Here is a 24,929-nt window from a genome sequence, read left to right as displayed (position 1 = left end):
GTATACTGCTATTAATGTTTGGTACAGTGCTTTCTTTAGGGTTTTCATTTTGAGGGGTTGTTAGATCCAGCATTTTCTGGAGCAGAATGCCTTTTAAAGGGAATTTTGTCTTTTTGGGAAATAATTTATAAAAGTTAATTTGGAAAAAGCTGAATTTAAATATGTGTAGCTCTTATAATTATGAGCTTTTTACATTTACACTGACGTTCTTTTGTATAGGAGTTAAAGTTCCTCGTAATTTTCGCTTGTTGGAAGAACTTGAAGAAGGACAAAAAGGAGTAGGCGATGGTACGGTTAGCTGGGGCCTTGAAGATGATGAAGATATGACACTTACAAGGTGGACAGGCATGATTATTGGGCCACCAAGGGTCAGTGTTATAAATTATATTTTTTCTATTACTTATTGTTACTTTAGAGTTAACATTTAATTTTATACTATTGATATTAAAATAAGCAATTATGATAACTTCTAAAATAGTTCCTTTTTATTTATTTTGTTTACATTTATTGATGCTTCCCATGTGCAGGATATAATCCTTGATTATGTAGAGGATTGCGGGGAGGAAGGTTGATACGGTCATTGCCATCAAAGTTTTGCAGTTTAGTAAAGGAGAAAAAAATCAGTACAAATCGACAGATTCTAAATATGACAGAGCAAGTTCACTGCAGGACTTTAGAATATGTTTCTTCTAGCTGGAATAATTGAGGAAGGCTGAACAGTGGAGGAAGTTGCCTTTGGAATGAGCGCTAAAGGACTGACTGGTAGGATTTCAGAAGGTGGTGATGGGGATGGAGAACATTCCAGATAGAGAGGACAAAAGGTGAGGAAATGGAGGGGGTATATGGGGAGAGCAGTCATTTTGACGTAACATGTTACTAACCTCTGGTGTGAACCTGAGGGTTTCTAAATTGGTTTGCATTGAGTGCACGTTGCTATTTGCCCTCTGACACTTCACATGCCATAGAAATGCTGTAGGTCTCAGTTTCTTCATCTATAAAAAGTCTATGATTCTTGCACTTTTTTCTAGTATGGTTGGCAACTGGCCCATTGTACTTTGTCTTAGGTCTTGGGTTTATGAAGTTTTATTTTTACTCAAAGTCTTTTTATCTAGCTTGGGATTTTTTAAAATTTTTATTTATTTATTTATTTTTACGTTGCATTCCTTACTTAATGGTCCCATCCACTGCACTCCTTGCAGCGAATCTTTGAAATGTGTGCCTGTAATGTTTTTGGCTTGTTAGAAAGAGCACACATTTGAAGGGTTTTTCAAGTCTTTGGTTTTGTATACTGGTTGCTACCTTATGATGAGAGCATTTCAACAGTTTTGCTCTTGGGTAGAGTTTAGAGTTCCTTCTGATGATGATGATGATGATGATTATTATTATTATTATTGAGACAATATCTTGTTCAGTCACCCAGGCAGTGGTGTGATCTCAGCATACTGCAGTCTCAGCCTCGTGGGCTCAAGGGATCCTTCCACCTCAGCCTCCTGAGGTGGTGTGCGCCACCACTGCTGGCTAATATTTGTAGTTTTCGTAGAGAGGGGGTTTCACCATGTCAGCCAGGCTGGTCTCAAACTCCTGGCCTCAAGTGATCCACCTGCCTTGGCCTCCCAAAATGCTGGGATTACAGGTGTGAGCCACCGCACCCAGCCCCTCCTGATTATTACAAAAGAAAAATGTATCAGGTAATTAGCAACATTAATTATAGAGAATGAATTAGTGTGTTTTCTGTTGTTTTCTGGTGTTCCTTTGCAAAATTCATGCACACTCCTAAACTGATAGGCTGCCTGTGTACCTTGCTCTATTTTTTCCTAAAGACATTTGAGGAAGGAAATATAATATTGATGGATAGAGTTCCTTATAACTTGGTATGCATAATGAAAACCTTGATTTTCACTGCCTGTGAACGTTATTACTATGGTCTGTTTGGTTAAAAAAAAGTGCTTATAATTGATGAACATTCTGACTTACTGATTTGAAGATTTAACAGTCAGAACTTGGTAGAATATAAATTTGGAATTATTTAGATTTGGTTTTTCTCCAGCCACTGCCTGCAGCAGACTTTATTCTTTAAGAATGTTTTGGAGCTTGTGATGAGTTCATCAGTGGTCTTGTGGGCTGACCCACAGCACAGTTCCTAGCTGTGGTGGACCGGCTCCTGCTTGGTCTTTCACCCGGTTGGGGCCCCCTGCAGGATGCTCCAACTGGTTGCCATTCCTGGTGTCACTGAACCTCAGGAAACTCCATCCACTGGGATGGGGGTGAAGGCTGCTTCTCCACAACTCTCTCCTTGCTCAAGGGGCGCAGGGCACACTGACAAGATGCTGTGGCGGTCCTCCACTCTCAGTGGTTGGTGGTTTTGGAGCTGCAGGGGAGAAAAGGTTATAATAGCTTTTCCTCACTTGTCTCAAGCTTCATGGCTGAGGCACTTATAATAAAAGGCAGAGAAAAGCATACAAATTTATTTAAGTTTTACATGACATGGGAACATTCAGAAAGGAAGACCCAAAGAAACAGGAAAACCTGCGTATTTTTATGCTAAATTTGGTGAAGAGTGGACAGTAATGTAACAGCGTGATTGGATCTGATGGTAACACACTAGGTAGTAAACTGGGGGAACTTACCAGGGCCTGTTTGTTCAGATTATTCCTGTGTCTATGGATTTCATTCCTTTCTTGGCATAAGACAAGACCCCTTTGGAGTGGTTCTCATGACCTACTTCATGGGGAGGTCAGCTAGATTTTAGGGTCTGCTTCAGAGGAGAAGGGGGCGAAGGTAAGGTAAGAGTAACCTTGCTTCTGCTGTTTTCTTAAGTGCCAAGGTGCCGTACTTTGGGATAGTGTGTCTTGAACCTCATCAGAGACCCGCTAACTTCCTTTGAGTGCCAGGCAGAGGTAGGAGGGTGTGCCCTGCAAAGGCACAGGCTTCTTCTGGAGCTGGCCTCTGCTCACCACCTGATGATCTTCTCTGCATCACCCTCTCTCTCAGTTCTCTTGAAGGCAGGAGGTTATAGTGGGTATATTCAGTTGCCTTTTCATAAAACAGGCAGGAGTTGGTGTCTTACCACAGTTGTTTTCTCCTTAGAAGGTGAGATGTTGAGAACAGTTTTATCTCCAGGGTAGAGTACCTACATCTCGCCAGAAGAAAAGGAAGACTTTTTTGTTTGTTTGTTTGTTTTTGAGACGGAGTTTGGTTCTTGTTGCCCAGGCTGGAGTGCAATGGTGTGATCTTGACTCACCGCAACCTCTGCCTCCCAAGTTCAAGTGGTTCTCCTGCCTCAGCCTCCCTAGTAGCTGGGATTACAGGCATATGCCACCACACCCAGCTAATTTTGTTTTTTTTTTTTTTTTTTGAGACGGAGTCTTGCTCAGTCGCTCAGGCTGCGGTGCAGTGGTGCGATCTCAGCTCGCCACTGCATCTGCCTCCCGGGTTCACGGCATTCTCCTGCCTCAGCCTCCCGAGTAGCTGGGACTATAGGGACCCACCACCATGCCCTTTTAATTTTTTGTATTTTTAGTAGAGACGGGGTTTCACTGTGTTAGCCAGGATGATCTCAATCTCCTGACCTCGTGATCCGCCCGCCTTGGCCTCCCAGAGTGCTGGGATTACATGCGTGAGCCACCGTGCCTGGCCTAATTTTGTAGTTTTAGTAGAGACGGGGTTTCTCCATGTTGGTCAGGCTGGTCTCAGCCTGACCTCAGGTGATCTGCCCACCTCGGCCCTCCCAAAGTGCTGGGATTACAGGTGTGAACCACCGTGCTGGTCGAGAGGAGGAAGACTTTTAACGTACTGTTACATGGTTGGTTGTTTTTTATTTTTGTTTTATTTTATTTTGAGATAGTCTCACTCTGTCACCCAGGCTCGAGTGTAGTGGCCCGATCACAGCTCACAGCCTTAACCCCCTGGGCTCAAGCAATCCTCCCACCTCAGCCTTCTGAGTAGCTGGGACTATAGGGGCACACCACCATACCTGGCTAATTTGTGTGTGTGTGTGTGTGTAGAGACAGGGGTCTCACTATGTTGACAAGATGGGTCTCAAACTCCTGGGCTCAAATGGCCCTCATGCCTTGGCTTGCCAAAGTGCTAGGATTATAGGCATGAACCACTGTGCCTGGCCAGTTGTTTTTTATTTTTTATACTTTATTGACTAAAGGTCCCTGTTTTTTTGAGATGGAGTTTCGCTCTTGTTGCCCAGGCTGGAGTGCAATGGCGTGATCTTGGCTCACAGCAACCTCTGCCTCCCAGGTTCAAGCGATTCTCCTGCCTCAGGCTACCAAGTAGCTGGGATTACAGGCATGCACCACCATGCCCGGCTAATTTTGTAGTTTTAGTAGAGATGGGGTTTCTCCATGTTGGTCAGGCTGGTCTCGAACTCCCGACCTCAGGTGATCCGCTTGCTCGGCCTCCCAAAGTGTTAGGATTACAGGCGTGAGCCACCGCACCCAGCCAGATCCCTCATTTTTTATGTTCTAGTATTTATTTGGATTTATATGATTAGCAGTTTTTCTTTTCTATGTTTCTGTGTTCAGTTTTCTGAAGCAATATTTGTTGTCACTAGAGTTTAGTACTTTCTCAAGTTTTCTCATATGTAAATGAAGGTACTGTCTCCATCTTTAAAATAGAAACAGTATGAGAATTAAGTGAAATAATGATTACATAATAGGAGACTACCTGAGTACTTGACTTAGTAAATATTAGTTTGTTTTTCTCCTCTTTTTTTTTGCTCTTGCTTTTTGTTAGATAACAGGAAAACTTGGCTGTTAATGTAATTTTTTTTTTTTTGAGACAGTCTTGCTCTGCCACCCAGGCTGGAGTGCAGTGGCTTGATGTCAGCTCACTACAACCGCCACCTCCTGAGTTCAGGTGATTCTCCTGCCTCAGCCTCCCGACTAGCTGGGATTACAGGCATGTGCTACCAATTTTTGTCTTTTTAGTAGAGATGGGGTTTCACCATGTTGGTCAGTCTGGTCTCGAACTCCTGACCTCAGGCAGTATGCCTGCCTTTGGCCTCCCAAAGTGCTGGGATTATAGGCATGAGCCATCATGCCCAGCCTGTTAATTTAAAATTTAGAGGGGATAAAATCAAAGGTGTCAGAAGTTAGGGTGATATTTACTGTAAGCATTGGATTAGATTAATAGGCTAGCTTTGGGATTAAATTTTTTTTCTTTTTCTTTTTGAGACGGAGTCTTACTCTGTCACCCAGGCTGGAGTGCAGTGGCACGGTCTCAGCTCACTGCAAACTCCGCCTCCCGGGTTCATGCCATTCTCCTGCCTCAGCCTCCCGAGTAGCTGGGACTACAGGCACCCACCACCGCACCGAGCTAATTTTTTGTATTTTCAATAGAGAGGGGGTTTCACCGTGGTCTCGATCTTCTGACTCGTGATCTGCCTCGGCCTCCCAAAGTGTTGGGATTACAGGTGTGAGCCACCATGCCCAGCCTAAAATTTTTTTTCTTAACATAAAATCCTTCAGAAAAGAGCTTTGGTTTTTTGTTTGTTTGTTTGTTTTTTAACTTAAAAGGAATTGAGGTAGAATTTACATGTAGTGAAATGCACAGATGTGCCGTGAGTTTGACAAATGTAGCTTGTTACCCCTACGGAAATAAAGAACATTCCCGTCAGTCCAGAAAGCTCCCTGTGCCCTTTCCCACACCCACCCCTGCTTCCTGCACCTGAGAGATCTGCATGTTGTAGAGCTTTGATAAGTAGGGTCATGTAGTGTGTACACTTACGGTTCTCGTCTTTACTCAGCATGAAGTCTGAGCAATTCAGTTGTGTTATCTCAGGTAGTAGGAGTGTGTTTCTTTTTATTGTTGAATAGTATTTTACTATATGGATATACCACAGTGTGTTTATCAATTTTTTTAATGGACATTTGGATTTAATCTACATTATTGCTTTTACAAATAAAGCTGCTATGGGCATTCTTGTAGAAGTCTTTTTGTGAACATGTTTGTTTCCATTTCGTTTGGGTAAATGCCTAGGAATAGAATTGCTGTATCAGGGCCGGGCGCGGTGGCTTGCGCCAGTAATCCCAGCACTTTGGGAGGCCGAGGCGGGCAGATCATGAGGTCAGGAGATCGAGACCATCCTTGCTAACACGGTGAAACCCCGTCTCTACTAAAAATACCAAAAATTAGCCAGGCGTGGTGGCGGGTGCCTGTAGTCCCAGCTACTTGGGAGGCTGAGGCAGGAGAATGGCGTGAACCCGGGAGGTGGAGCTTGCAGTGAGTGAGTCGAGATCGCTTCACTGCACTCCGACCTGGGCGACAGCAAGACTCCGTCTCAAAAAAAAAAAAAAAAGAATTGCTCTATCATAGGGGTGTCTGATATGCATCCAGATTGGAGAACCACAGCCAAGATAATCTTTAGATCTATCTGATTTTAGTCATTTTTATATATTGAAAGTGCTGGGGATATTATTAATATTTGCTTGCTATTAATCTCAGATAAGTTTTATATAGCTTTTTTTCTTAAAAATATTGAAATATTTAATAACATACATATAAGATTGTTGCATAGGTTTTACATTAGAGTAGTTTAATACTGCAAATCTGACCTCCATTTGGATAGCTCTTGTTTATGGGGACGGGATCAGTTTGAGTAGGTGAGATCTGTAGATGGTTGATTAGCTTCCTCCCTCTCTGGTCTTATTCAGCAGCCAGCAGGTATTAAATTTTTCACTTTCATTTATTTATGTATATATTTTTATGTTATTTTAGTTATAATTTAGAAAATTTATTAAAATTTCAATAATTATAAATTCTCTTTAAAACAATTTTTTTCTTTTTAATCTCCTGAGTCAAGGTGAGGATTCATTTATTTTTTTTTTGGTATTTTTTTTTTTTTGAGACGGAGTCTTGCTCTGTTGCCCGGGCTGGAGTGCAGTGGCCGGATCTCAGCTCTCTGCAAGCTCCCCCTCCCGGGTTTATGCCATTCTCCTGCCTCAGCCTCCCGTGTAGCTGGGACTACAGGTGCCCGCCACCTCGCCCAGCTAGTTTTTTGTATTTTTTAGTAGAGACGGGGTTTCACCGTGTTAGCCAGGATGGTCTCGATCTCCTGACCTCGTGATCCGCCCATCTTGGCCTCCCAAAGTGCTGGGATTACAGGCTTGAGCCACTGCGCCCGGTCAAGGATTCGTTTATTTTTTACTTTGCTGTTTTAATGGTACACTAATAAGTTAACCAAGTGAACAAAAGCCATAGGAGAAAGAAGAGCTAATTTATAGGCATGAAAATAAGCCCTGGATAATCTAGAAGCTTTAAGTTTGATACCTATTTGAAAATGATGTGTAAACATAAAGTTTGCTATTGTTTCTCTGAATTCAGATAATGGGATTTAATGAACCTCAAAATTAATGAAGTAGCAACGTAAGTATAACTAACAGGAGACATAAAATAATTATGTTTTATTGCTGCACAATGGTATAATGTGGGGTTTTCTTTTTTGCTAGAAGTTATTGATTGCCATATTAAGTAGGATGATCATATAATTTGTTATCCAACAAGACCCTTTTGAGAATGAAAACAGGCACTATTAATAGTCAATTCTGGAACAATAGGAATAAGCAGAACTGTTGTATAAAACAGAAACCTCATATATGTTTGACACAAGTCTCAAGTAGCCCCTCCCTCTACAATGTAAACTTTTTAGCAAAATCTAAATTTAAGTGGTTTGGTTTTTCCTTTTTCCTTCTTCCTTCTAATTTGTTACAGGCATCATTTTTATCACAAAAGCAAGTTGTGATCATATTGATAATACTTTGTAGAATTAATTTGGTAAGATCTCATGGAATTAATTTTGTAAAATCTCAATTTTTAAGTATGCTTATTGCATTTTTTCTCACCATAGAGGTGAAATAAATTTGAATGTGGAAAAATAAATTCTTAATCATAAACAGTGTCTTATCAAGTACATTCATATTGTACTTTTCCTTTTTTTTTTTTTTTTTAGCACTTAGACATTAATATTTTAGGTATTGTTATTTTGATTGTCTTTTTGTTTTTTGCCTTCCAGACAAATTATGAAAACAGAATATATAGCCTGAAAGTAGAATGTGGACCTAAATACCCAGAAGCTCCTCCGTCAGTTAGATTTGTAACAAAAATTAATATGAATGGAATAAATAATTCCAGTGGGATGGTAAGTTAATATAGTCATATTGGTTTTATATAACATAATGTATAGAGTTATATGTTAATTATACATACACACAGCATAATATGTGTAAGATATTAATATATAGTTAGGAGAAAGTTTTTAAAAGAGGACTTTTGTTAAGCCAGAAGTCTAAAGAAGGTTGCATTATGTTGTTTTTATTTTATTAATATAAATTAGGCCATCCTTAAAAACCTTAATGTGCTTGCCTGGAATAGATGTATGTGGTGGTTAAAACTTTTTTTTTTCTTTCTTTTTTTTTTTTCTGGAAACAGAGTCTCACTCTGTCGCCCAGGCTGGAGTACAATAGTGTGATCTCAGCTCATTGCAACATCCGCCTCCTGGGTTCAAGCGATTCTCCTGCCTCAGCCTCCCGAGTAGCTGGGATTACGGGCACCCACCATCATGCCCAGTTAATTTTTGTGTTTTTGTAGAGACGGGGTTTCACAGTGTTTGGCCAGGCTGGTCTCGAACTCCTGACCTTAGGTGATCCGCCTGCCTCGGCCTCCCAAAATGCTGGGATTACAGATGTGAGCCACTGTGCCCGGCCAAAAGTTTTCTTAGGGTTTTAATTGCCTTAGTAGTCATATTTCAGTTGATCTTTATTTGGTAAAAAGATGACCATTATTGGGCGGGGCATGGTGCTCACTCCCGTAGATTGTGCCACTGCACTCCAGCCTGGGCGAAAGAGTGAAACGCCGTCAAAAATAAAGATGATCATTATTTCTCTTTGAATGTTACTTTTCTGAGGTTTAAGGTACACTTGGTGGGATTAAAAGGATGACTATTCATGAAAAGGATGAATATTCATAAAGGGTTTTTTTCTTTGAGGAGCAAGTGTATCTGTGTTGAAACAATCATGGCTGAGCATCACTGTCTGTTTATTTTTGGGTTTCACTCTGTCCCCCAGGCTGTAGTGCAGTGGTACTCCCCCACTTCCCGTGGCCTCAAGTGATTCTCCCACTTCAGCCTCCCAAGTACGTGAGACTACAAGGCACATGCCACCAAGCCCAGCTAATTTTTATATTTTTTGGTAGAGATGGGGTTTTGTCATGTTGGCCAGGCTGGACTCAAACTCCTGACCTCAAGTGATCCGCCCACCTTGGCCTCCCAAAGTGCTGGGATTACAGGCGTGAGCCACTGTGTCCAGCCTATTGTCTCTTTAAACAAAATGACATGCCCTGCTTGACCCACACAAGTTAGTTAGTAGAAACAGCTGAATTTCCAATATGAGTAGATTGTTAAGTTCATGATAAGTCTTTGAAGCCTAGGCTCTCTTGGTGCCATGTTGAGAGCACACCACATAAAAAATACATTTTAGGAAGCAAAATAACATATCATCATCATAAAATTAGTATCATCCATCTTAGGAAATAGGATCTCAGTATCCTTGATTTCTCATCCCATCCCTGTGTTTCCTCTCTCTACCAGTGTATTTTGTACTACAAATGTATCACATATGTACACAAATTCATCCTCCTTTCTTCTCTCCTTCTCTCTTTCCTTCTCATCTATTTACCATCTGTTAAAAACCACGAGTTTATACTAACAACTCCCACTAATTTTATTCTAAGACTATAGGGTTTGTTCTGTGATTCTTCCTTTCCATTTGAGAAACCTGGCTCCCATGCTCCCCAATGCACTTACTTATTTACTCAGTTTCCCCTTCATATAACTGTACTTCTGGCAACAAGTTGAATCTTGGATTCACAGCCAGCTCCCTGCCCCTCATCCCCAACGTAATACGCAGGTCTGAGGCAGGGCCCCAGATTGGCTGGTGCGTCCAGCAGGGAGGCACCAGGCCAAATAAAGCATGACCCTGAGAAAGGAAGAAGGTGGGAAAAGGTCATTGGAAACCTTAGCCCTGCACCTGCTGGGCCATTAACACCCCCCACACCCCTCCCACTGCCCACCCCTGTGCCAACTCAGTGCTGGGACCTGACAGTCTCTCTAGCCCTCACAGTCCTCAGTTGATCAGTCTTTGTGATTTACTGGGAGCATTTAGTCCATTTACATTTAATATACATAATTACTTACATGTTCAGGTTTAAATAGATCATCTTAGTTGGTGGTTTCTATTTTTCTGCATGTTTCTTGCCTACTTTTGGAATGGTTGTTCTCAACTTCTTTCATTCTGTTTGTGTTCTTTCAGTGGTTATTCTAGAAATTATGTACACTTATCTATTTTTAAGAAATTTGATAGGAGCAGGATTATAAAGCATATGAGTATACAGAAAGGATATTATTTAGGGAATGTCCTGTGTGACGCACAGCATTGCCTTTATGAAGAAGATCTTTGTTAGATTTTGCTACTAGATGTATCTGTTTTTCTCCACTACTGGTTTGTTTTTACCTTATAGTTGCTGTAAATTAAGTAACCAATGGTGTGTTCTACATTGTCATGGAAGCTAGGAAATTTAGATTAAATTTCAGACCTACCTCTAATAAGCTTATCTGATCTCTTGGGCTTTTGGTCCATTAGTTGATATTTTGCATCCCTCTCTACCTCCCTTCTCCCAACCCATTTATCATTAAGCCTTGTCAGTTTTATGTTCCAACTGTAACTCGATTTAGGTCTTATTTTTCTGTTTACATTGCCACCAAGTGAATATTGGCCATCATTTATTTCCTGAACTCTTGCAACAACATCTCTGATTCTGCTTTTTAAAATCCCTTCCAATCTTTCCAAAGTTAGCAGCCAGAGGGATCCTCCTAAGAGACAAATTGTGTCATGTCATTTCTGCACTTCAGATTCCTTTAGGGGCATCAGCCTCAGCATGCTTGCTTCTTGCCATGGCTCACTGGGTGGGAATGCTCAAGGTGCACACTGGCTTGCATGCCTTTCGTTTGGTCTCAAGACCTTTGCACTTCTGCTCTTCCTCCTTCCTCCACAGTCTGGCTAACTCCTATGGGTCCTTCATTTCTCACTGTAAATTCCCCTTTCTTTTTTATTGAGACAGAGTCTTGCTCTGTCACTCAGGTTGGAGTGCAGTGGCACTGTCTTGCTCACTGCAACCTCCATCTCCTGGGTTTAAGTGATTCTCCTGCCTTAGCCTCCGAAGTAGCTGGGACTACAAGTGTGTGCCACAACACCTGGCTAATTTAATACAGATGGGGGTTTGCCATGTTGGCTAGGCTGTTCTCGGACTCCTGACCCACGTTGGCCTCCGAAAGTCCTGGGATTACAGGCGTGAGCCACCGCACCCAGCCTAAATTCCACTTTTTAACAGAACTCTTTATTGATGTTCCAACTTGAGTTATGTCCCTTCTATTGCTCTGTTATAGTCACTCTTATTCTTTTGTTGCACTTACTATAAATTTATTATTTTTTTGATTTTAAAAGAAATGTTTCTAATATAATAGAGGAAGTTTTAGAGAATGATAGAACCAGCATCTATGTGTCCTCCACCTAGCTTTGTCAAATGTTAACATTTGTCTTATTTGTAACAGATTTTTTTCTTTTTATTTTGAGAGAGTCTCACTCTGTCTCCCAGGCTGGAGTGCAGTCACGCGATCTTGGCTCACTGCAACATCTGTCTCCTGGGTTCAAGCAATTCTCCTGCCTCAGCCTCCCAAGTAGCTGGGACCACAGGCATGTGCCACCACGCCCAGCTAATTTTTTTGTATTTTTAATAGAGATGCGGTTTCACCATATTGGTTAGGCTGGTCTCAAACTCTTGACCTCAAATGATCCACCCGCCTTGGCCTCCCAAAGTGCTGAGATTACAGGTGTGAGCCACCCTGCCCGCCCAGATTTTTTTCTTACTGGTACAAAGACTACATTATAAATAGAGTTAATTCTGTGTGTGGCTTTCTCTTGTTTCCCCTTCCTATTTTTTTTGAGATGGGGTTTTGCTCTTGTCGCTCGGGCTGGAGTGCAGTGGCATAATCTCAGCTCACTGCAACCTCTGCCTCCTGGGTTCAAGTGATTCTCCCGCCTCAGCCTCATAAGTAGCTGGGATTATAGGTGCCCGCCAACACGCCTGGCTAATTTTTGTATTTTTAGTAGAGATGGGGTTTCACCACGTTGGCCAGGCTGGTCTCGAACTCCTGACATCAGGTGATCTGCCTGCCTCGGCCTCCCAAAGTGCTGGGTGGGATTACAGGCGTGAGCCATTATGTCTAGCCAAGTTTAAAATTTTTAAATTAAAATGTTCTCCGTCAGATTGCTGTAAAACTTTCTAAATTCTTACTCTCAATTGCAATGTTTATCTTGTCAAGGACCAGTAGAATTCAGTTCGTGGCCTGCCCCTTTCCATGGACATACCTTGAGTAGCGCTATTCTCGGAATACATCTAGAAGTGTGCCGTGGCGTGGGGCTTTCTTCAGCTTGAATATTGCCAAGCTGCTCTCCGCAGGGCCAGGTCAATGTCAGCCCCACCAGTGGCGTATAACAGGACCCTGTGAATGTATATTCCCACCAACCCTTCTTACTGTCAATCTGGAATGGGGACTGGGAAATAGAAAAATAAATACTGATTTTAATCATTATTGGAGTGTAGATGTGTGTATAGAGGGTTGTGGGTAGGGTGAATATATTGGACATCTGTTTTTCTCTTCCATTTACATCTAAGAGTTTGGATTATTACTTTTATAACTAGTAAATGGTACAGAATTTCACACTGGTGATTGTGCCAGGATAGTTTTATATATTTTGAGACTAAGTATCTCATGAATTGTAGTTCACAGGCATTGATCGTGGGTGTCGCTTTAGTAATTTTAGTTTATATGTATTTAATACGACGAGGCAAAATTATTCCCTGTGGGTGGTTAGCATTCTGAAGTGTAAATTTCATTGTCTTATGCAGTGAGATCTCACATTTTGGAGGTCATTGTATGTTGTAGACTGATAAGATGCAGATTTTATTCTGACATGATATTTATTTTCTCATGCTCTTTACTGTGTCTTCTCTCTTCATCTTTTTTGTTTTTCTTTTCCTCCAGTGTTTTTTTTTTTTCACCCTGTTGGTATTTCACAGGATTTGCAATCACTTATGTTTATTTAACTACCATTTACAGCTGGAAGTGTTTGTGTCTGCTTTAGAAATAGCTTGGTATTCTCTCTACTTATTTTTATAAACTGTTCAATTATGGAGTCTATTTAAAATAAGCTAATGAGGTTGCCACTCTTTAAAGTGAAAGTGTTAGAGGAAGCATTTTAAATGTACCTTACCACTGTAACATTTTTCTTACTCTTTTAGTTAGTTTCTTTTCTTTTCCTTTTTTTTTTTTTTTTTTTTTTTTTGAGACGGAGTTTCGCTCTTATTGCCCAGGGTAGAGTGCAGTAGTGCGATCTCAGCTCACTGCAACCTCTGCCTCCTGGGTTCAAGCGATTCTCCTGCCTCAGCCTCCCTAGGATCTGGGATTACAGGCACCTGCCACCATGCCCAGCTAATTTTTTGTATTTTTAGTAGAGACGGGGTTTCACTATGTTGGCCAGGCTGGTCTCTAACTCCTGATCTCAGGCGATCCACCCACCTCAGCCTCCCAAAGTGCTGGGATTACAAGTGTGAGCCACTGCACCTGGCGTTAGTTTCTAAAATAAATATCACTCAAATTATTTTTCTTTTCTACTTTCAAATACTTTCATGGTGATATAATTCACATACCATACCATACAATTCGCCCATTTAAAGTGTAAAATTCAAGGATTTTTAGTATTCACAACATTGTGGAATCACTGCCATGACCCAGGTTTGGAACATTTTTGTTCTTCCCAAAGCAAATCTGTGCCCTTCAGTTGTCATTTTCCATCCCACCTCCCTCAACCCTAAACAACCATTAATCCACTTTCTGTCTTTATAGATTTGCCCATTCTGGATGTTTCATATAAATAGAATCATAAAGTATGTGTTCTTCGGTGACTTAACGTAATGTTTTCAAGATTTACCCACGTTTGTAGTGTGTATTGGTACTTTATTCCTTTTTATTGTTGAATAATATTCCATTGTATGGAGATCCCATTTTATTTATCCATTTATCTCCTGGTAGATATTTCTATTTTTCTACTTTTGGCTATTATGAATACTGTTGCTATGAATATTTGCGTACAAGTTTTTGAGTGGGCAAATATTTTCATTTCTTTTAGATATATATTTAGGAGTGGAATTGTTGGGTCATATGGTATCTATGTTTTAGTTTTTGAGGAACTGTCAAGAAAGGTTTTCTGAAGTGAATGGGCCATCTTACATTGCTACCACTAGTGTATGCAGGTTCCCAGCTTCTCCACATCCTTGCTAACCCCAAATAAAAAATCTACAACACAAATACAGAAATAAAAAGCAAGAAATTAAAACATAACAACATGAACAATCACTTTCAAAAAAAGGAAAACAATGAGGAAAGAGGGAAGGAAGACCACAGAACAACCAGAAAATAAATAACAAAATGGCAGAAGCAAGTCCTGACTTATCAAGGACTTTGTTACTATGTCTGATTCTAGCCATCCTGTTGGGTGTGAGGTGGTATTTCATTGTGGTTTTGATTTACAATTCTTGATAGCTGATGATGTTAAGCACCTTATATGTGCTTATTGGCCATTTGTATGTCTTTGGAGAAATATATATTCAGATTCTTTGCCCATTTTTTAAAAGTAGTTTAAAACAGCAAACATTCTCTCGGTTTCTGTGCATCAGGAATATGGGTGCAGTTTTCAATAGGTCCTGTGGTTTGGGGTTTCACATAGGCTGCAATTCAGATGTCAGCCTGTGCTGCCATCTCATCTGAATGCTTAACTAAGAAAGGATCCAATTCCAAGCCCACTCATATGGTTGTAGGCATGATTTTGTTCCTTGTGGGTTTCTGGACTGAGGGCCTCAGTTTTTCTCAGGCTATTACCCAGAGACCGCCCTCAGTTCCTTGCCACATAGGCTTCTCCATAGGGTAGTTCACCACAAGGCAGGTGATGTCTGTCTGTGAGGCCAGTGAATGCAAGCAAGAGAGAGCAAGATGGAAGCCAGACTTTTTAAAAATCAGAGTCATACAAACACACACACACACACAAATTATAATAAAAGGGCAAGAGAAAATTTTGGAAGTAGGGTATAGGTTTATGATATAGATTGTGGTGATGGTTTTATGGATGTATACTTATCTCCAAGTTTATCCAGTAGTATACATTAATTATATACAACTCTTTGTACGTAAAACAATGAATAAAAAAAATATTAAGGCTGGTCGTGGTGGCTCACGCCTGTAATCCCAGCACTTTGGGAGGCAGAGGCCGGTGGGTCACGAGGTCAGGAGATTGAGACCATCCTGGTTAACATGGTGAAACCCCGTCTCTACTAAAAATACCAAAAATTAGCCGGGTGTGGTGGCGGGCACCTATAGTCCCAGCTACTCAGGAGGCTGAGGCAGGAGAATGGCCTAAACTCGGGAGGCAGAGCTTGCAGTGAGCTGAGATTTCACCACTGCACTCCAGCCTGGGCGACAGAGTGAGACTCCGTCTCAAAAACATTTAAAAAAAAAGAAAGGTGCAGTGGCTCATGCCTGTAATTCCAGCACTTTGGGAAGCCGAGGCAGGCATATTGCTTGAGCTCAGGAGCTCGAGACAAGCCGGGGCAACATGGTGAAAGCCCGTCTCTAAAAAAAAAAACTAAAATTAGCTGGGCATGGCGGCACATGCCTGTGGTCCCAGCTACTCAGGAGGATGAGATGGAAGGATGGCTTGAGCCCAGGAGGTCAAGGCTGCAGTAAGCGAAGATTGTGCCACTGCACTCCAGCTTGGGTAACAGAGTGAGACCATGTCTCAAAAGTAAAAAGAAACAAGTCATAGATCTAGCCCATACTCAAGAGGAGAGATTACATAGGGCATGAATATCAGGAGTTGGGGATATTTGGGAGCTGTTTTAAAAGTTGCCTATCGCAGTCTGCGTTTGCCCATTTTTTTTTTTTTTTTTTGAGACAGTCTTACTCTGTAGCCCAAGCTGGAGTGCAGTGGTGCGATCTTGGCTCGCTGCAACCTCTGCCTCCGGGCTCAAGCAATTCTTGTGCCTCAGCCTCCCGAGTAGCTGGGACTACAGGCGCTACTACTAATTTTTTGTATTTAGTAGAGATGAGGTTTCACCATGTCGCCCAGAGCGGTCTCGAACTCTGGAGCTCAGGAGATCCACCTGCCTCAGCCTCCCAAAGTGCTGGGATTACGGGCATGAGCCACCGTGCCTGGCCTTTAGCCCACATTTTAATTGGGTTGTTTGGCCTTTATTATTCAGTTGTAAGAGTTCTCTATGTGCTATACAAAAATCCCTGATTGGATATATGATTAGTAAGTATTTTTTTCCCATTCTATTGATTTTTCTTTTTACTTGCATTTGTTAGCAGTGTAAGTTTTAAATTTTGATACGGTCATAATTTATCTACTTTTTCTTTTGTCAAATGTGCTTTGGATGTCATATCTGAGAGACCATTGTGAAATCCAACATCACAGAGATTTATTCCTATGTTTTCTTCTAATGTTTTATAGTTTTAAGTCCTAATTTGGGTCTGTGATCCATTTTGAGATATTTTTGGTGAATGGTATGAGTTAAGAGTTCAGTTTTATTCTTTTGCATGTGGATATCTAATTGTCCCAGTACCATTTGTTGAAAAGATTTTTCTTTTCCCCTTGAATTGTTTTGGCATCCTTGTCAATAATCAATTAACCATAAACATAAGGACTTATTTCTGGACTCTCAATTGTATTCCATTCATCTGTATATCCTTATGGGAGCACCCCCTTTTTTTTTTTTTTTTTTTTTTTTTTGGAGACAGTTTTGCTCTTGTCACCCAGGCTGGAGTGCAGTGGAGCAATCTCAGCTCGTTGCAACCTCTGCCTCCTGGGTTCAAGTGATTCTCCTGCCTCAGCCTCCCGAGCAGCTGGGATTACAGGTGCCTGCCACCACACTCAGCTAATTTTTGTATTTTCAGTAGAGACAGGGTTTCACTGTGTTGGCCAGGCTGGTCATGAACTCCTGACCTCAGATGATCTGCCTGCCTCAGCCTCCCAAAGTGCTGGGAGTATAGGCATGAGCCACCACGCCCCGCCTTTTTTTTTTTGAAACAGGGTCTCACTCTGTCATCCAGGCTGAAGTGCAATGGGGTGATCATGGCTCACTGCAGTCTTGATCTCCCTGGGCTTAAGCGATCCTCCCACCTCAGCCTCCTGAGTAGCTGGGAATACAGGTGTGCGCCACCACACCCGGCTAGTTTTTGTAGTTTTACTAGAGATGGGGTTTCGCCATGTTGCCCATGCTGGTCTCTAACTTCTGGGCTCAAGAGATCCACCCACCTATCTCTCCCAAAGTGTCGGGATTACAGGTGTGAGCCCCTGCACCTGGCCTGCCTTTCTGGACTGCTGTAGCTTTGTAGTAAGTTTTTTTGTTTGTTTTTGAGACAGAGTCTTGCTGTGCCACCCAGGCTGGATTGCGGTGGCACAATCTTGGCTCACTGGAACCTCTGCCTCCTGGACTTAAGCACTTCTCATGCCTCAGCCTCCCAAGTAGCTGGGATCACAAGCATACGCCACCACACCTGGCTAATTTTTTGTGTTTTCAGTGGAGACAGAGTTTCATCATGTTGGCCAGGCTGGTCTTGAACTCCCAGCCTCAAGCTGATATGCCTGCCTTGGCCTCCCAAAGTGCTGGGGTTACAGGAGTGAGCCACCACGCCTGGCCTGTAGTAAGTTTTGAAATCATAATTTTGTTCTTCTTTTTTTAATATTGTTTTGGCTACTCTGGGTTTCTTGCATTTGCATATGAATTTTAAGATAAGCCTTCATTTCTGCAAGCAAGAAAAAAGCAGTTGAAATTTTAATAGGAGTTGTATTGAATCTCTAAATTAACTTGATGAATATTGTCATCTTCATAGTAATAATAGTCTTCTGACCCATGTATATTTATTTAGCTCTTTAATTTCTATCAACTATATTTTACAGTTTTTAAAAATTATTTTCATTTATTTATTTTTTTGAGATGGAGTCTAGCTCTGTTGCCCAGGCTGGAGTGCAGTGGCGCAATCTTGGCTCACTGCAACCTCTGCCTTGTGGGCTCAAGCAATTCCTGTGCCTCAGCCTCCCAAGTAGCTGGGATCACAGGCATGTACCAGCTAATTTTTGTATTTTTAGTAGAGACGGGGGTTTTGCCATGTTGGCCAGGCTGGTCTCAAACTCCCGACCTCAGGCTATCTGCCTGCCTCGCCTTCCCAAAGTGCTGGGATTACAAGCATGAGCCACCGCACCCGACCTTTAAATTATTTCTATTTAATTTTTTTTTCTCTTTTTTCTGGGGAGGGAGGGAAAGGGGGAGGTAGGAAAGAGGGAGGGGAGCTATTTTACAGTTTTCAGTGCACAGGTTTTGCACTTTTGTTAAATTTATACTTAGGTATGTTATTTTTTATTTCAGATTGTTGCAAGTGTAAATAAAAACTAATTTTTGTATATGGAACCTGTATCTTGTTGCCTTGATTAACTTGTTTATTAGCTCTAATAATTTCTTTAGTGGATTCCTTAGAATTGTCTATATACCAGATCATTTCTTTCATTTCTTCTGCAAATAGAGGTAGTTTTACTTCTTCTCTTTCTAATCAGGGTGCCTTTTATTTCACTTTCTTTCTTAATTGTCCTGGCTAGAACCTCTCCAGTACAATGTTGAAGTGATGAGAACGGGGCCAGGTGGTGGTGGCTCATGCCTATAATCCCAGCACTTTGTGAGGCCGAGGTGTGCAGATCCCTTGAGCCCAGCAGTTCAAGACCAGCCTGGCCAAGATGATGAAACCCTGTCTCTACTAAAAATACAAAAAATTAGCCGGGTGTGGTGGTGGGCACCTGTCTTCCTAGATACTTGGAAGGCTGAGGCAGGAGAATCGCTTGAACTGGGGAGGTGTGGGTTGCAGCGAGCCAAAGTAGCTGGGCCTGTGGTGGTGCGTGCCTGTAGTCCCAGCAACTTGGGAGGCTGAGGTGGGAGGATCACCTGAGCCCAGGGAGGTCGAGGCTGCAGTAAGCCACAATTGTGCCACTGCACTCTAGCCTGGGCAACGAGTGAGACCCTGTCTCAAAAAAAAAGAAAGAAAATATAAGAAGTGATGAGAATGGACATCCTTGTCTTATTCCTCATCTTAGGAGGAAAATATTTGGCCTTTATTAAATATGATGCTAGCTCTAAGTTTTCTGTAGATTCCTGTTAGGTTGAGGGGTAGTTTCCTTCTATTCCTAATTTATTGAGTATTCATATCATGAAAGGTTGTTGGATTTTGTCAAATGCTTTTTTGCATCCATTGAGATGATCATGGTTTTTGTTCTCTGTTCTGTTAATATGATATATTACTCTGATTTTTAAAATACTGAATCTATCTTCTGTTTCTGGGATAGGTCCTACTTGTATATAATCTTTTTTTTTTTTTGGAGATGGAGTCTTGCTCTGTCGCCTAGGGTGGAGTGCAGTGGCACGATCTCAGCTCACTGCAATGTCCGCCTCCCAGGTGCAAGCAATTATCCCACCTCAGCCTCTCGAGTAGGTAGGACTACAGGCGCACACCACCACCCCCAGCTAATTTTTTGTATTTTAGTAGAGACAGGGTTTCACCGTGTTGCCCAGGCTGATTTCGAACTCCTGAACTTAGGCAGTCTGCCCGCCTCGGCCTCCCAAAGTGCTAGGATTACAGGCGTGAGCCACTGCACCCAGCCTGTATATAGTCTTATATGTTGCTTGAGGTCAGCTGTAGATGACAGCTTATGGCCTTCTCAGCTCTTTCATAAGCCAGTGCATAGCCCTACACATGTGTGTGGTCTTCTGGATTCCCAGGCCTGTTTTGGGGCTTTTCAACACCTCTATAGACACCTCATTTCCCAGCTTGTCTGCTTAAGTATTTTGGTTACCTTCCGGTGTTTTTTTTTTTTAGACAGAGTCTCACTCTGTCGCCCAGGCTGGAGTGCAATGGCGCAGTCTTGGCTCACTGAAGCCTCCACCTCCCAGGTTGAAGTGATTCTCCTGCCTCAGCCTCCCAAGGAGCTAGGAGTACAGGCATGTGCCACCACACCTGGCTAATTTTTGTATTTTTAGTAGAGGCGGGGTTTCACTATCTATGTTGGCCACCCTGGTCTCAAACTCCTGACCTTGTGATCCACCCGCCTTGGCCTCCCAAAATGTTGGGATTACAGGTGTGAGCCACCACATCTGGCCCACCTTCCTGTTTGACTCAGCTTTTTTTGACAAATGCCCAACGTAGGAGGTGATTGAAGATAGGTGAGCTCTGAGGTCAGATAAAGGAAAGCTCTGTGAGTGGAGTTTTCCAGGGAACTGCAGGACAGGTCAAATGCTGACAGTTAACTGAATGGGCTTGCAAGGAGCTCCATCCCCATTCTGTTGCTCTTTCACAGAAGCTTGATTTGGGTCGGGTGCGGTGGCTCATGCCTGTAATCCCAACACTTTGGGAGGCTGAGGCAGGTGGATCACTTGAGCTCAGGAGTTCGAGACCAGTCTGGGCAACATGACGAAACCCCGTCTGTATGAAAAATAGAAAAATTAGCCAGGCGTGGTGGCGGGTGCCTGTAATCCCAGCTACTTGGGAGGCTGAGGCAGGAGAATTGCTTGAACCTGGGAGGCGGAAGTTGCAGTGAACTGGGATCATGTCACTGTACTCCAACCTGGGTGACAGAGTGAGACTCTCTCAAAAAAAAAAAATAATAATTAGGAATAGTGCATAGAATACATTGGAAAGAAAAATCTGAAAGCAGAGATCAGCTTAGTAGCTTTCGTCTAAATCTCAGTGTGAGATAATTCCCCAGATTTTGGGTAGTGGCATTGGAAATGGAGAGGAACTTTTTGACCTTACTCCATTAAGAAGGAATTGGTAAATTTATTTACAAAGTAGTTATTTAATATAACATTTATTTCTGATGACCAAAGTTCACTATATGTTTTATATCTTTATATTTTCCCAAGATATTACACTAATTATGATAAAATATACTAATTATGGTATTAGTAATTTCATAGTGTATGTTTTGTGAAAATAGAGGCAAGCTATGAATTTTCAAAATCATTCTTATTAAAATACACTTAACAAATTGATGCCATAGTACTTTAAACTTGCTAGTTAACTGTACTCTTTCCTCCCCTTTCAGGTGGATGCCCGGAGCATACCAGTGTTAGCAAAATGGCAAAATTCATATAGCATTAAAGTTGTACTTCAAGAGCTAAGACGTCTAATGATGTCCAAAGAAAATATGAAGCTTCCACAGCCACCAGAAGGACAAACATACAACAATTAATTTTAGTGGATCTCAAACTTGTCTTAAATCAACAACCTTCTACTCATGTTAATGTCTTGATTAAATATCACAATGAAAAATACCCACACATTAAGTAAAAGAATTCCAGCTGGTAAACATGACCTGGACATTTGTAAGAATATATTTAATACATGTACACCCATTATGTTTTCAGGTAACAGGAGGAAAAATGCAGCACAATTTTTTTTCTCTTGTTAAGGCACTGTCATTTAAACATAAACCTGGAGTACTCAAAGTAGAATTCAGGTTTACAAGATGAAAGCGTGTGGAGAAGTGTCAGATGGCAGTGGAAGCATGTGTGTTTCTAAAAAGTGAAAATCTCAAGAAAGAAAACAGAAATGGCATGCTTTACCCATCTTGCTTAGTGAAAGAGAGCTGCAGTTGAAATTGTTTAAAAAGTAGCAGGTACAACGAATATTGTCACAGATGTGTTAATTTTTGAAGCAGTGTGGGTGCTGACTACTAGTAGTATCAAAAATATGTTCAGGATTGTTTTGATACCTGTATTTATAATAAAAAATGTTGGGGGAAGTTGATGAATTTCTGTTAAAAGCTGTTCTTGTGTGTTACATGTAACAGACATGGTAAATATTTGTTTACAGTCTTTGTTTAACCATGCATTTAAGTTTAAGTGAAGTCAACAAAACGGAAATAGGTGTATGGATATGTGATTTGGAGATTAAAGTTAGTCTTAAAATGTAAATAAAATGTGGAACGTGTCCTCAGAGACTGTGCCATTTCTATTATGTTGATGTAGTATATGTACAGTACCATGCTAGGGAAGCAAAAATTGGAATTATGTAGCTTTTTCTGTATACACACTTTTATTTACCCTATTTTGTATACTACTTGTGAATTATAATGTGCAGACTATTTCAGAAAAGAAATTACCTAGTTTAATTTCTTCTTTGGACAAGGAGGAGTCCTAGGTATTATATTTTGAGTTTGATTTCACCAGAAATAATATTATTAAAAAGATCTTTGCAGTCTAGCAATTCTTTTAGGATTATAGGTTGCAAATTATCCAAATACATATCCCATTTTTAAAATCATAACATCTTTTTTAGTTGTTTTTCTGTGAAGCTTTTGGTTAATAAATAGGGTGAACTAATTGGAGACTTTTATCTTCCAGTTAGGGCTTTTAATACTAACAAGGATAACTTTATTCATTCCACTGTTCTCTACTCTGACAAATATGAACTCTGAAGTTGAAAATTCATTTATGTTCTGCTTTTACCAAAGTGACATGAGGCGTTAGGTCACTATTTCACTTCAAAGTACTGGATACAAAGCTTTGTTGAAAATGCTGTTTGATGAATTCACTGAAGAATATAGAAAAGTGGTCAGGTAAAGTCTCCTTTTATTTTGTCAAGCTTAATAATTTGTCTCATACTTTACCCCGGTATATATAGGCAAACCAAAACCTTATCAAATATTAAATTAGATGTTCAAAGTTTGCTTATAAAGTAAAGTATTGGCCATGTGGTGACTCATGCCTCTAATCCCAGCACTTTGGGAGGCTGAGACAGGCAGATCACTTGAGGTCAGGAGCTTGAGACCAGCCTGGCCAACATGATGGAACCCCGTCTCCACTAAAAATACAAAAAATTAGCCAGGTGTGGTGGCGGGCACTTGTAGTCCCAGCTACTCGGGAGGCTGGGCAGGAGAATTGCTTGAACCTGGCAGACAGAGGTTGCAGTGAGCCGAGATCACACCACTTCTCCAGCCTAGGCGACAGAGCAAGACTCCGTCTCAAAAAAATATATGTTAATAATTGACCTTGGCTGTATATTAAAATAGTTACTTTTATAGTAGGGCACATTTCTCAAACATGCCCTGAAAGGCTTTTATCAAGCTCATATAAAGTTAAAGCTTTGAGCTACCTTTTCTTGGCCAATAGTACATTAAAGTCACTTTATGTAAACATTAATTTCAACATGGCTGTTCCATTTTATTTACCAAAAATACTTAAAATGCTTTAAGATGATACATAGAGAACATACACATACATACAAATTAGTGCATGTATAATTTGTTAAATTTGAAATGAACTATTACCTTGAAATATAGTCTTTAAAAATTTTTAATGGTTAAAGAAGATTAAATTGAATGAACTGACACTGTAGTCTAATGGTAACTGATAATCTGAATCCATCTCTCTGATAACCTCCTTTCCATTTCGAAAATGTGTCTTATTATACATGGAAGCTAGTAACTACTTGAATGCTGTTGGCAGGATGAGGGTCTGGGTACCTCAGTCTCTTGTCCTCTTTCCTTCCCCCAAATCTATGATTGTGAAGTTGCCAACCCCCGCCCCCTTCTCCTGCCAAGTACATGTTGTCAGAGTCAGCCCTATAATGTTCATTTCCCCCCTTGGTTGTGAGATTATGGATCTCTGCAGACATTTGCATGCCATTTAACCCATTTCTAAAGCTGAATCCATTTTGCATGTCACAATCAAGATGTACTTGGCAATCTAAGACACACTGGGAGACTGTAAGAGGAATTAATATAGAAAAGCTCTTAATTATAGTAACATTTGGAAGAAATTTTTCCTTTGTTTTGTAAAGTGGCTAAGGTTGTAGGAGTGTGTGGTATTACCTTTTAAATGAACTGTAAAATTGCCTTAGAAATTTGTTTAAAAGGCTAGCAAGTGAGACCCTTGAGGGTGATCATATATTAATAAAGATTACCAAAAGAAACGTCTTGTCCTGTTAGGTCAGTGTTATGATTTAATGGTTTTAATTACTTAACCAATTTTAAGAATTGATAATTTTAAAAAATATTTTTTCTAGCATTCTAGAGTAATGTCTTTTGTTGTGGATTTATGTGTAACTACAGGATTTTGGAACATATTTTGAAGGATAGTCAATGGTATTTAGTCTTGGATATAAAAATAGAGAAAATTTATAGTTTTATGTTATTAAAATAATTTATCACACTTAGTGATTTGAGGTTTTCGCAGAGTAGATTTGTTTGACTCATGGTTTATTAGTCTGGATTACTTAAGAACAATATGTTGATTTTAATGTTAATTCCCACTAAATATATAATATTGATAAATACATGTGAAATTAATATTGTTTTGAAAATGTAGAGGACACAGCTGGGAATTATGAATGCTTTTTTCTTAATAGGTTTGGTGTGTGTGGCTTAGGTTCTGCTGATGCATCATGGAAAGACAGCAGTGAACTGTAGCCTGCCATCAAAACTGTATCAACTCTTTTAATGAGCATGTGACTGTATTAGGTACATTTTGAGGAATATAAGTATTGATGATAAAGTCTAATATGCATAATAGGATTTTGGAGGCATTTCAGGAATTTTCCTTTTATAGTATGCTTTTTAGGCATCTGTATGTGTAATGTCATGGTATCATTTATTGCTGGGATGGATTGAAAGGCACTGCTTTTACTTTTCTGATAAGTATCAAAATAATTTTCTAGTACCAACTTGACTGGCTTTTAATTATTGTCACGCACACACAAAATTCAACTCAAG

General features: G+C 40.7%; 1 protein-coding gene across 1 annotated transcript in view; it reads left to right on the top strand.

Annotated features, from left to right (window-relative positions):
• UBE2V2 (ubiquitin conjugating enzyme E2 V2) overlaps positions 1 to 22,155 on the top strand; it is a 55,392-nt gene extending 33,237 nt beyond the window's left edge. Inside the window, exons 2-4 of the mRNA XM_050800185.1 lie at positions 220 to 368; positions 8,021 to 8,146; positions 21,261 to 22,155. Coding sequence (XP_050656142.1) covers positions 220 to 368; positions 8,021 to 8,146; positions 21,261 to 21,407 — 422 coding nt within the window. The 3' untranslated portion in view covers positions 21,408 to 22,155. The remainder of the gene's footprint in view (positions 1 to 219; positions 369 to 8,020; positions 8,147 to 21,260) is intronic.
• Positions 22,156 to 24,929: the final 2,774 nt, after the last annotated feature.

This window comes from Macaca thibetana, chromosome 8 (genome assembly GCF_024542745.1).
Source record: "Macaca thibetana thibetana isolate TM-01 chromosome 8, ASM2454274v1, whole genome shotgun sequence".
Classification (NCBI taxonomy): domain Eukaryota; kingdom Metazoa; phylum Chordata; class Mammalia; order Primates; family Cercopithecidae; genus Macaca; species Macaca thibetana.
Note: the sequence above shows the minus strand (reverse complement) of the source record. Positions and strands in the feature narration are given on the sequence as shown.